The 12,309-nt window shown below is 51.4% G+C and overlaps 1 protein-coding gene across 2 annotated transcripts; it reads left to right on the top strand.

The window, feature by feature from the left end:
• The first annotated feature begins 8,150 nt into the window (after positions 1–8,150).
• On the top strand, positions 8,151–12,108 carry LOC125506013 (AP2-like ethylene-responsive transcription factor CRL5). Of its 2 annotated transcripts, none has more exons than XM_048670896.2 (8): positions 8,151–8,770; positions 8,889–9,471; positions 9,566–9,657; positions 9,886–9,894; positions 10,041–10,129; positions 10,253–10,326; positions 10,422–10,549; positions 11,145–12,108. In XM_048670896.2, exons 1-8 carry the CDS (start codon positions 8,437–8,439, stop codon positions 11,732–11,734), a joined length of 1,899 nt encoding a protein of 632 aa, XP_048526853.2. In that variant the 5' UTR covers positions 8,151–8,436; the 3' UTR covers positions 11,735–12,108. The 2 variants fall into 2 exon arrangements, with proteins under 2 accessions (XP_048526853.2, XP_048526854.2); XM_048670897.2 differs by having other exon boundaries at positions 9,572–9,657.
• Positions 12,109–12,309: the final 201 nt, after the last annotated feature.

Below are 12,309 nucleotides of genomic sequence, written 5' to 3' on the forward strand. Positions count from 1 at the left end.
GTGCAATCTATGATGTCTCTTACCGATTTACCACTATCATTTTGGGGTTATGCATTAGAGACAGTTGCATTCACGTTAAATAGGGCACCATCTAAATCCGTTGAGACGACATCGTATGAATTGTGGTTTAGCAAGAAACCTAAGCTATCATTTCTTAAAGTTTAGGGTTGTGATGCTTATATGAAAAAGTTTCATCCTGATAAGCACAAACCTAAATCGGAAAAGTGCGTCTTCATAGGATACCCAAAAGAAATTGTTGGATACACCTTCTATCATAGATCCGAAAGGCAATATCTTTGTTGCCAAAGAGTGGATCCTTTCTAGAGAAGAAGTTTCTCTCGAAAGAAGTGAGTGGGAGGAATGTAGAACTTGATGAGGTAATTGTACCTTCTCCCGAATTGGAAAGTAGTTCTTCACAGAAATCAGTTCTAGTGATCTCTACCCCAATTAGTGAGGAAGCTAATGATGATGATCATGAAACTTCAGATCAAGTTACTACCGAACCTCGTAGGACAACCAGAGTATGGTCCGCACCAGAGTGGTACGCTAATCCATTCTGGAAATCATGTTACTAGACCATGACGAACCTACGAACTATGAGGAGCGATGATGAGCCCAAATTCCGCAAAATGGCTTGAGGCCATGAAATCTGAGATGGGATCCATGTATGAGAAGAAAGTATGGACTTTGATTGACTTGCTCGATGATCGGTGAGTCATCGAGAATAAATGGATCTTCAGGAGGAAGACGGACACTGATAGTAGTGTTACTATCTAGAAAGCTCGAATTGTCGCAAAATGTTTTCGACAAGTTCAAGATGTTAACTACGATGAAATTTTCTCACTCGTATCGATGCTTAAAAGTCTGTCTGAATCATGTTAGCAGTTGCCGCATTTTATGAAATCTGGCAAATGGATGTCAAAACTGCATTCCTTTATGGATTTCTTAAAAAAGAAGTTGTATATGACGCAACCAGAAGGTTTTGTCGATACTAAAGGTGCTAACAAAGTGAGCAAGCTCCAGCGATCCATCTATGGACTAGTGCAAGCATCTCGGAGTTGGAATATATGCTTTGATAAAGTGATCAAAGCATATGGTTTTAAACAAACTTGCGGTGAAGCCTGTATTTACAAGAAAGTGAGTGGGAGCACTACATCATTTCTAATAAGTATATGTGAATAACATATTGTTGATCGGAAATAATGTAGAATTTTCTGGAAAGCATAAAGGAGTGTTTGAAAAGAGTTTTTCAAATAAAGACCTTGATGAAGCTACTTACATATTGAGCATCAAGATCTATAAAGATAGATCAAGACGCTTGATATATTTTCAATGAGTACATACCTTGACAAGATTTTGAAGTAGTTGAAAATGGAACAGTAAAAGAAGGAGTTCTTGCCTATGTTGCAAGGTGTGAACTTGAGTAAAGACTCAAAACCCGACCATAGCAGAAAATAGAAAGAGAATGAAAAGTCATTCCCTATGCCTCAGTCATAGGTTCTATAAAGTATGCTATGCTGTTTACCAATCATATTGTATACTTTAGCATGATTCTGGCAAGCGGGTACAATAGTGATCTAGGAGTAGATCACTGGACAGTGGTCAAAATTATCCTTAGAGGACTAAGGAAATATTTCTCGGTTATGGAGGTGATAAAAGAGTTCGTCGTAAAGAGTTACGTCGATGCAAGCTTTTTACATAGATCTAGATGACTCTAAGTCTCGATCTGGATACATATTGAAAGTGGGAGCAATTAGCTAGAGTAGCTCCGTCCAGAGCATTGTAGACATAGAAATTTGCGAAATACATACGGATCTGAATGTTGCAGCCCCATAGACTAAACTTCTCTCACAAGCAAAACAAGATCACTCTTTAGGTGTTAATCACATAGCTATGTGAACTAGATTATCGACTCTAGTAAACCCTTTGGGTATTAGTCACATGGAGATGTGAACTAATCACATAAAGATGTGAACTAGATTATTGACTCTAGTGCAAGTGGGAGACTGAAGGAAATATGCCCTAGAAGCAATAGTAAAGTTATTATTTATTTCCTTATATCATGATAAATGTTTATTATTCATGCTAGAATTGTATTAACCGGAAACTTAGTACATGTGTGAATACATAGACAAACAGAGTGTCCCTAGTATGCCTCTACTTGACTAGCTCGTTGAATCAAAGATGGTTAAGTTTTCTATCCATAGACATGAGTTGTCATTTGATTAACGGGGTCACATCATTAGAGAATGATGTGATTGACTTGACCCATTCCGTTAGCTTAGCACAATGATCGTTTAGTTTGTTGCTACTGCTTTCTTCATGACTTATACATGTTCCTCAGACTATGAGATTATGCAACTCCCGAATACCCGAGGAACACTTTGTGTGTTACCAAACGTCACAACGTAACTGGGTGATTATAAAGGTGCTCTACAGGTGTCTCCGATGGTACTTGTTGAGTTGGCATAAATCGTGATTAGGATTTGTCACTCCGATTGTCGAAGAGGTATCTCTGGGCCCTCTCGGTAATGCACATCACTATAAGTCTTGCAAGCAATGTGACTAATGAGTTAGTTGCGGGATGATGCATTATAGAACGAGTAAAGAGACTTGCCGGTAACGAGATTAAACTAGGTATTGAGATACCGACGATCGAATCTCGGGCAAGTAACATACCGATGACAAAGGGAACAACGTATGTTGTTATGCGGTTTGACCGATAAAGATCTTCGTAGAATATGTAGGAGCCAATATGAGCATCCAGGTTCCGCTACTGGTTATTGATCGGAGACGTGTCTCGCCAATATGAAGAAGAAAATAAAAAATAGAAGTTTTGGCATTTTAATGTAAATGCCTTAAACGTAGTATGAATTTGCTGCATTGATATTTCACCCTTGAAGAAGGAAAACAATGAAATAAAACTAAATCAAAATCAAAATAATAAAGTTTTCTAAGGAAAAGGAATTAGTGCCATTGGTATTAAGAAGAAAGAAAATGAAAAACAATGACAAAATTTGAACACAATTTAAACAATTTTTTGTATTTTTAATCATATGCAAGAACATGCATATAATAGTGGTATTTTCGCAGAAAAAAAGTGTCATAAGATGGAATGAATTATTGGCATTGGTATCACCACTAAATTAGAAAAAAGTTAAAATAATAACTACAACAAAAGTCAAAATAATGAAGTTTTCAAAGGAAGAATGAATTAGTGGCATTGATATTACACTTTAGGAAGAAAAATACAGATAATAACCACGTAATTTACATAGAAATTATGCTTTTCATAACATGCAAGAATAAACATATAATATTGGAATGACGCCAAAATAGATTTCCAAGTAAGAATGAGTTAGTGGCATTTGTCTCACACTTAAATAAGAAATAAAATAAAATATTAACTAAAACAGAACCAAAATAAAAAAATAAATTCTAATAAAAAAATGAATTGCTGGCATTAGTATTACCCACTAGGAGGAGGGAAAAGAATAAAAACTAACAAAACAAAAAATGACAAAATTTGCACACACATTGTATTGTAATGACAAGGCCGCGTAAAATAATCAGCCTAAGAAATAATTCAGGGGCGAGTCGCATGAAACAACACAAGAAAAAACCCTGCATGGATCTTGACAAAAGAATCTTTTTGCAGGGGGTCATGACAAAAGAATCAATGATGGGTAGATCGACTTATCCAAATTCTAAAGGGTGTGTCTAACTCCCGCACCGTTGGAATTTAGAAGAGGATTTGTAAATATTTTTTCTTTAGTTAATCAAGTAGCGTAGGAGTTAGACGAGACTTTGGTAATTCTCATTCTCAATTAGCTAAAGTTACTTTATTCAATCATGCATCTTATCCAAAAAAATTCCTCAAGTTTCAAACTGGCTTCTGTACCACAAACCACTAAGGCCAACTTCACCGCGCGACTCTATTATGTCCGCCCCCGTCCGTTTGGGGTAAAGGGACAAACGAGACTGCCCAGCGCGCGGGCGTAAACGGACTTCTGTCCGCTTTGTGTCCGCTTTCGACCCATCCCGGCCCAAGTTGCGCGGTTTTTGGGGTGAAACGGACAGCGCGCGGACGTGCGGGACGCGCGCGCTTGTCCTCCCCTGGCCCGCCTGTCGGTGGGAGAAACCAAAACCCCCCACGCTCATTTGGCGCCATTTCCCCCAAACCCTCCCACGTCGCTCCCGCCGCCCCCTCTCTCCCCCGTCCATGGCCGACGCCTCGCCGAGTTCCGGCGGCCTGGCCGTCGACCCGCCCGCAAAGGTGAAGAAGAAGGCTCCAAGGAAGCCGCGGTCGGAGTGCACGCCGGAGGAGATCGCCAAGTTGGACGCGGAATCGGCGAAGAGAAGGGAAGGAGAGCGGTCGTCAAGGTTAATGCCGCCGCGGCCAAGTTCGCCGCCCAGCGCGAGGAGCTGGAGGCCGCGCGGCGCAAGGCCTCTACCGACGAGAAGGAGGACCTCCTCAACAAAGCGCACGCCATCCTCATGCTTGGCATGGGCCGTCCGTTCGGGTTCCCTGCAGCGGCCGCCGGCCCCGCGAGCACAGGCTCGTCGGTCGCCCGGCCTCCGCACTGCCAGTCGCCGACGTCGCGGACCGCGCCCATGTCGCCCGACTTTCCTCCGCCAAGGCACGACGGCAGACCCGTTTCTCGGGGTCGCCGGACATGGGCTTGTTCGCGCCGTCCACACCGCGTCCCACGGCCGTCATTGACCTCAACGTCACGCCTGGGTCCAGCAGCGGCGGTCGGGCGTCCGTCGAGATGCAAAGAAAGCAAGCACGGGCACCATTCACGGGCACCATGCTGGCCCCCCGCGTCTTGTTTGGCGGAATGCCAACACCAACGCCAACGGTCGACGACCCCTTCTACAACCAGTACATGAAGGACGTGATCTTCGAGGGTGGGCATGGCCGTGCCTACGACCCCGAGGAGACCCAAAGTCAGGATGGCCGCGCCCAGTATGTGCCCGATGAAGAGGCCGGCGACCGTGCTGACTACGACCATGGTGACTCGTGGCATGAAGACGATGACATCTATGTCGAAGGTGACGGTGATGAAGAAAAAGGCAATGACATTGATATTAGTGGCGAGCCATTTGTTCATCGACGAGCTCACCCAAAGAGCGGAAGCACAAAAGAAGAGGAAGAGCATTCGCACGGGTTCATACACACAAGATGAGGACAAGTTGATTTGCCAAGCTTGGATGGAGATTAGCCAAGATCCGAGGGCCGGCGCGCAACAAAAGGGCATTGTTTTTTGGACGAGAGTCCACAAAACATTCCATGAAAGGAAGATGTTTGAGCCCTACCAATTTACAAGCAACCGTGGCATCGGCTCGATTCAAAAGAGATGGTTGTTCATCCAACAAGAGTGCAACAAGTATTGCGCCGCATTTGAGAGCGTTGAAGCACAGCCCGTGAGTGGTCTCGGCGTTGGGGACATGGTATGCTCTCCTCTTCCTAGCCCTTTCCTTGCTACGGCCATGACACTTTGGCCGTGTATATGTTTGCATGTTCACTTGTTGTTGATCATGTGATTTAGGCATTTCAATCTTTGGAGGCATTCAAGGCCCGGCACAGTGACAAGACATTCACTCTTACACATTGTTGGACGATCATCAACAATTGCCCTAAGTTCAAGGACCAATACCGTGAACTACAAAGGAAGAGAGGACTAAAGACGGCCAAGTACGCCGAAGGTGGAGATGGCGAGGCCTTGAAGAGGCCGAGGGGCAAGACCAACTCCAGGGTTGATGACATACGTGATGCCTCATCCATGACATTGCATGACACTTTGCATGGCATGATGTCCCAAAAGGATGTGAGGACGAGAAGAAGCGGCAAAGCAAGGAGGAGCAAATGAAGTAATACCTAGACCTTCAAACAAAGAAGCTTGAGATGGAGGAGGCGGCCAAGAGGAGGAAGATCGACATGAAGGAGGCGGCTCGGCAAAGGAAGCTCGACATCGAGGCCGACAACGTCAAGGCCAGGCAGAGGCAACTCGACATCGAGGCCACGAACGCCGCCACCAAATCGAAGGAGGTGGCCCTTGCGATCATGAGCGTGGACTTGTCGAAGATGAGCGACAAGACGAGGGCCTGATTCGAGGCCAAGCAGAAGGAGATGCTCGAAGCCGAAGGCCTGAACTAGGTTGTCCGATCGGCCGTGGCCGTTCTTTTTGGAGGCTGGCATGGATGCCGCCCACCCGCTGGGCCGCTGGCTGTGTGCCGGCGAGAAAACATTCATTTTGATGGCCGGCTGTGTTGCCGGCCGCTGGCTGCATTATCGGCGAGGACAACTATTCATTTTGGAGGCTGGTTGTGTTGCCGGCCGCTGGCTGATGGCGGCGATGGACGTGTAGGCCGCTGGCCTGAACTAGGGCTTGGCATTTGAAACGTTCTTTTGGTTTTTTAAATAGACACAGATAGAATGGGGCAAATGGATGCGGCCGCACGCTGGGCGCACGGCCACCGCATTCCAGGACACGCCCGGACACAACCCCAAATCCCACCCCAAACGAACGAAATCCGAACAAAGCGGACGTCTGTTTGGAGTCGTGCGGTGGAGTTGGCCTAAAAGCAAGTGTTCCAGACCAGTCCCAAGCTCCGAGTTGGGGAATGTTGTGCCTGTGCCTTAGGCCAACTCGAACGCGTGACCCCAAACGAATGCCCGTTTCGTCCATTTAAGGGTGGCAATGGGGCCTTGTCTATCCGGATTTGTGGATGCGCTGGTCCTGCGCCCAACGCACGGCCGCATTTCGGCCGCATCTCGTCTGCATGCATATTTTTTTCTTCGTAAACACATATATATTTTATTTTCATCATTGATTTTTGATACATGGAAGCACATCATCAAATCTTAACTAGAATAGAAGAACCACAAAAGGAAATTTCAGAAGATATCCAACTTTCATAACCGTTTTCGTAAGTTGGATTAGTGTCTTCTTGATGCATCCATTGTTGATCTGCGGAGGCTCGATCTTGTGTGCTTCTTTCTTCTTCGAGTCTAAAGAAATAGACGTTGCTTCCTCGCATCTAGCTTCTATTCTAGCAACAAGTGCACTAATCTCATCTCTAGCCTCTATTGTAGCTAAAAGTGCACGAACATCTACTAAATTTCGCTCTATTAATATATCGATGTATTCTTCTTCTCAATAGCAAAACTTGCATCCATTTTACACAATAAAAATGTAAGTTGGCACAACTAGTCGAATACGAGAGCACAACTGAAGCTAAAGTGGCACATACCCCATCGTTTAAGCACTTGATGAACACTCATCCGGGATGTTCCGGTGTCGTAGACACGCGGCGCAACATCTTCTTTGTGCAGTCGTCGCACTTAATGAGTGGTAACGGTGTGCCGACGAGCTTTTGGGCCAGCACCGAGCCCGGCCGACCGCCGTTCGTGTATGTGTCGGCGGATCGCCGACGGTGTAGATCCGAGCGGCTAGAGGAGGACTCAGTACCTGCATGCGGCCTTGCGGCCTTGCAGGGGCCTTCCAGCCCGGTGCCCGGGCAGTCCATGCCACGGCGCGGCCTCTCGCAGCCGGGCGAGCTCAAGTCCGGCCAGATCCGCTCCAATCCGATCGCCGAGAGCTCAAATCAGGTGGCTGTGGTTGGGTAGCTCGGGGCATCGAGGGACGAGAGGGAGGGTGCAAGAAAGGTTGGGGCGAGCGCGCGGCCGAGCTGTGCAGAGGCAATGGCGGCGGCGACAGCGAGGGACGAGAGTGGCGGGGTACGGCTAGAGGGAGGCGGGGGTTAGAAAAAGAGGAGTCTGTCTCCTCGACGGGCCAGCCAGAGGAGGACATGGACAGGCGCCACGTGCCGTCCGCGCGTGTCCGTTCGGTCACATACTTAGGTCGGGAATGGATCGAAAATGAACACAAAACGGACAACGATCCGTTTTGCGGCCGCGTGTTGGGAGGCCTGATGTGTTCGTTTTCCCCTAAACGAACGTGGGTGGATAGGATGGGATCGCGCGTTGGAGTTGCCCTTATCCGACCATTTATCCTTCTTATTTCTGGAGTAGTTCGTAAAATGTGTGTGTGGGGGAGGTCAAGACTCGAGATCAAGAGCAACTCATTCGCTTTGCACACACACGTTTTAAAAGCCAGGCCCACCATTCGGCCCTCTCCGCCGATCACACCATACCCGACTCTCCCTCTTCCTCCCCCCGCTCCGCTCCGCTCCCCACGGGGTACAAGAAGCGCTGAGCCGGGCATACCCCGCACACACGCGCGCACAGACCAAAGTCCCCCTTCAAACCCGCTGAGCTTGCAATGGAGAGCAGCGGCATCATTGCGACATGTACTCTCCAATGATTGATCCTCTCATTCCCATCTAAGCTAGATCTTCTTGAATCTTGAGACCACCACAGCCTCATCCCCAGTCGTGCTCGTGCGCCCTTGCTCCCATCCGCTCCGCCCGATGACCAACGGCGGCCACAGCATGAGCGGCGCCAGCATCGCGAGCGGTGCTGGCGGCTGGCTGGGTTTCTCGCTGTCGCCTCACGTCGCCATGGAGGCGGCGGCCGGCTCCGGCATCGTCGACGTGGCCGGCCACCACCACGCGCAGCACGGCGGGGTCTACTATCACCCTGACGCGGTCGCCTCCTCCCCCATGTCCTTCTACTTCGGTGGGAGCGACAATGTCGGCGCCGCGAGCGGCGGGTACTACTCCGGGATCTCCGCACTACCTCTCAGGTCCGACGGCTCCCTCTGCCTCGCCGACGCGCTCCGGAGGAGCGAGCAGAAACACCACGGTAAATATCTGCACAGTACTACGATTCTTACTTTGCTACAGTTTGGGTTCCTGAGGTTCTTGGCTTGTAGCTGCGCGTGTCTCTTTATGTTTCTTGGTTGGGCTTGCGGTCTGTGCAGGGGCGGAGGTGTCGGCGCCGCCGAAGCTCGAGGACTTCCTGGGCGCGAGTCCCGCCATGGCGCTGAGCCTGGACAACTCGGGCTACTACTACGGCGGCCAAGGCCACGGCCATGGCGACGCAGGAGGCGGCCAGCACCAGCTGCCGTACGCCATGATGCCTGGCTCCGGTGGCCACCATATGTACTACGACGCCCACGCGGCGTTGCTGGACGAGCAGGCTGCAGCCACGTCGGCCGCGATGGAAGCGGCCGGCTGGATGGCGCGTGCCGGAGACGTCTACGACGTGGACGCCGGCAACGGCGAGGACGCCATCGTGGCGACCGGCCACGACAACCCCGGTGGGTACGTACACCCGCTGACGCTGTCCATGAGCTCCGGGTCCCAGTCCAGCTGCGTCACCATGCAGCAGGCGGCTGCACACGCCCACGCCTACGTCGGTGCCGGCGGCGAGTGCGTCGGCCAGGCGACCGCGGCCAGCAAGAAGCGCGGCGCGGGCGCCGGGCAGAACAAGCAGCCGGTCGTGCACCGCAAGTGCATCGACACCTTCGGCCAGCGCACGTCCAAGTACCGGGGCGTCACCAGGTAGCCGCACGGCACAACCCATCTCACCCCATTGCATGTCATTTGTCAGTGAGTCGCCATCGTCTTCCTCCTCGCGCTAACCCTCGCTTGCTAGCAAAAGCAGGCATAGGTGGACGGGGAGGTATGAGGCGCACCTCTGGGACAACAGCTGCCGGAAGGAAGGCCAGACCAGGAAAGGCCGGCAAGGTACTTCCAAGCTCCAACCTTAATCAATCGAGCTCCCTAACAGCTGCCGGAGTAGTAGTAGCACTTTGCCCCCAGTACCATTTTAGTTAGTAGCAGTACGTACTACTAGTAGTCGTAGTGTACTAAGTAGTGATGTGATTGCACTTCCAAGTGCAAACTAATGAACTGCTCTTTGCATGTCCTTTGCTGGACCTTTTGCCTGGGGATCGATCGTGTCTACATCTTCAGTTTATCTTGGTGAGTAGCTTGCCTGGGAGTGATGCTCCTATCACTTTGCTTAATCTTGTTGGGATCAGTCAATACAAATACTAGTCCCTCTGCATGTTTAATCAGAGGGAGTGGTGGTGCCTAATAGAACTAAAAGAGCTTGTTGATTTGGGCAGGTGGGTATGACATGGAGGAGAAGGCGGCGAGGGCGTATGACCTCGCGGCGCTCAAGTACTGGGGCGCGTCCACGCACATCAACTTCCCGGTACGGCGATCACCTCCTTCTCGATCCATCTCCGGTGTACTACATTGCTTGCTTGCTTGCTTGCTTGTCATCACAATGTAGCCAGTGATTTTGACCATTGTTTGCGTGTTTGCGTGCGTGCAGGTGGAGGACTACCAGGAGGAGCTGGAGGTGATGAAGAACATGACCAGGCAGGAGTATGTGGCTCACCTCAGAAGGTACATCATCACATGCTTGCCTGAACGACCCTGAGAAATTTGCACTCGATCGCATGGTGGATAGACACTCACGCCGGCGACCGCCATTGGTGCAGGAAGAGCAGCGGGTTCTCGCGCGGCGCCTCGGTGTACCGGGGAGTCACCAGGCACCACCAGCAGGGGCGGTGGCAGGCGCGCATCGGCCGCGTCTCCGGCAACAAGGACCTCTACCTCGGCACATTCAGTACGTGCCCCGCCCAAACTAGCTCTTGCTCCCCCTGTTGCCGCCATTAATCAGGTATCTCTGAGACTGCAATCTTGCAATCTCGCCATGGGCACCACAAGATGCAAATCCGCAGCATGCATGCTCCTATCATGCATCATCATCACCGATTCACCAATGTGACAGCAGCAACCAGTTCGTTGTCGCCGCAGTAGCGAAATAAGGCTGCAGAGGCTTGTCACCGTTTAAGGACGCAGGGCGTCCTGTCACAATGATCATAACCTCTGATGTAGCTCCATGATGCCCCTGCGCGCCCTGGCCCTCCCGAAAGAATGAACGTAGCATCGCTCTGCCGATTCTTGCATGCTTTTGGCCGCACTTTTGCGCGTGCGAGGGAGGAGCGAGGGCCGTCCCCAGCCGTAGTGGGTTTACGTTTTTGCGTCGCTCGCCTTTCTCATAAGGCTGGCCGGCTCTGTGCGTGCATGATGCATGCTCTCGTCGCTTTCGTGCTCGGCTCCTCTCCTGTCCTTTGACCGCCCGGGAAAGCCCGGCTGCTGTTTCAAGCTGCGTGTGTGTGTGTTTGATCGTTGGATGCGTGTTTGTTGCGTGCGTGCAGGCGCGGAGGCGGACGCGGCGGAGGCGTACGACGTGGCGGCGATCAAGTTCCGCGGCCTCAACGCGGTCACCAACTTCGACATCAACCGCTACGACGTGGACAAGATCATGGAGAGCAGCACGCTCCTGCCCGGCGACCAGGTGCGGCGCAGGAAGGATGGCCCCGACGAGAGCGCCGCCGTGGTGGCAAGCGCGGCGGCCGCCCTCGTGCAGGCCGGCAGCGCCGCGGACTACTGGAGGCAGCCTGCGGCGGTGACCACGGAAGAGCACAGCCGCCACCACCTGGACCTTCTGTCCAGCGAGTCCTTCTCCCTGCTGCGCGGCGTGGTGTCCCTGGACGGCGACGCGGCTGGTGCTCAGGGGCAGGGCAACCGCATGTCGGGCGCGTCGTCCCTGGCCACGAGCCTGAGCAACTCCCGGGAGCAGAGCCCGGACCAGGGAGGCGGCCTGGCCATGCTGTTCGCCCGGCCCGCGGCGCCGAAGCTAGCGAGCTCGCTGCCCATGGGCACCTGGGTCTCATCGCCGGCGCCGGCCAGGCCCGGCGTGTCTGTGGCGCACATGCCAGTGTTCACCGCGTGGGCCGACGCCTGACTTGCTCGACTACAGCGTCGTCCTTTTGGCCCTGCATCCACGAGGAGATAGCAAGGTTGTTTAACTAGGACTGGTTACCTAGCATTAGTAGCTGCGTTAGCAAGGAACTGTAAGGTGGTTTTATTAGCCATAGCTGGTAGCTTAGCGGCGCATGCATGCATCTGCCTGGGCTCTCGTGGTTCCTTCCCCAGCTGCGTCTGGGACGAAGGGTTTTTGTAGTATCGAGCCATGGCACGGCAGCAGCAGCGTCGCCTCCGGTCCGGCGGAGAGCCGCCGCCGCTGATCGGAGCTGGATGGGTAGCTGTAGCTCCTGTCTCTAGACCTCCTAACTTTCATCAAACCAAAATGTTGGACCTTCGTGTTCGTGTGGCTTCGCGGCGCGTCTGAACATCTGATTTTTTTTATATTTTTTTTGAGGGTAAGCATCTGAACTTTCTGATGGGTTTCTGTTTGCTCGGGCTCTGTGTGTAGTCACGGAGTCGCCAGTGCGTGCTGGCTTCCCCGGGATCCTCATGTTGGACATGGCTTCAGTTTCGTACCGGAATCGCTGGCTGTCCTCGACAGGATTTGCACTG

This window comes from Triticum urartu, chromosome 5A (assembly GCF_056163025.1).
Source record: "Triticum urartu cultivar PI428250 chromosome 5A, HENAU_Tu73, whole genome shotgun sequence".
NCBI classification, from domain to species: domain Eukaryota; kingdom Viridiplantae; phylum Streptophyta; class Magnoliopsida; order Poales; family Poaceae; genus Triticum; species Triticum urartu.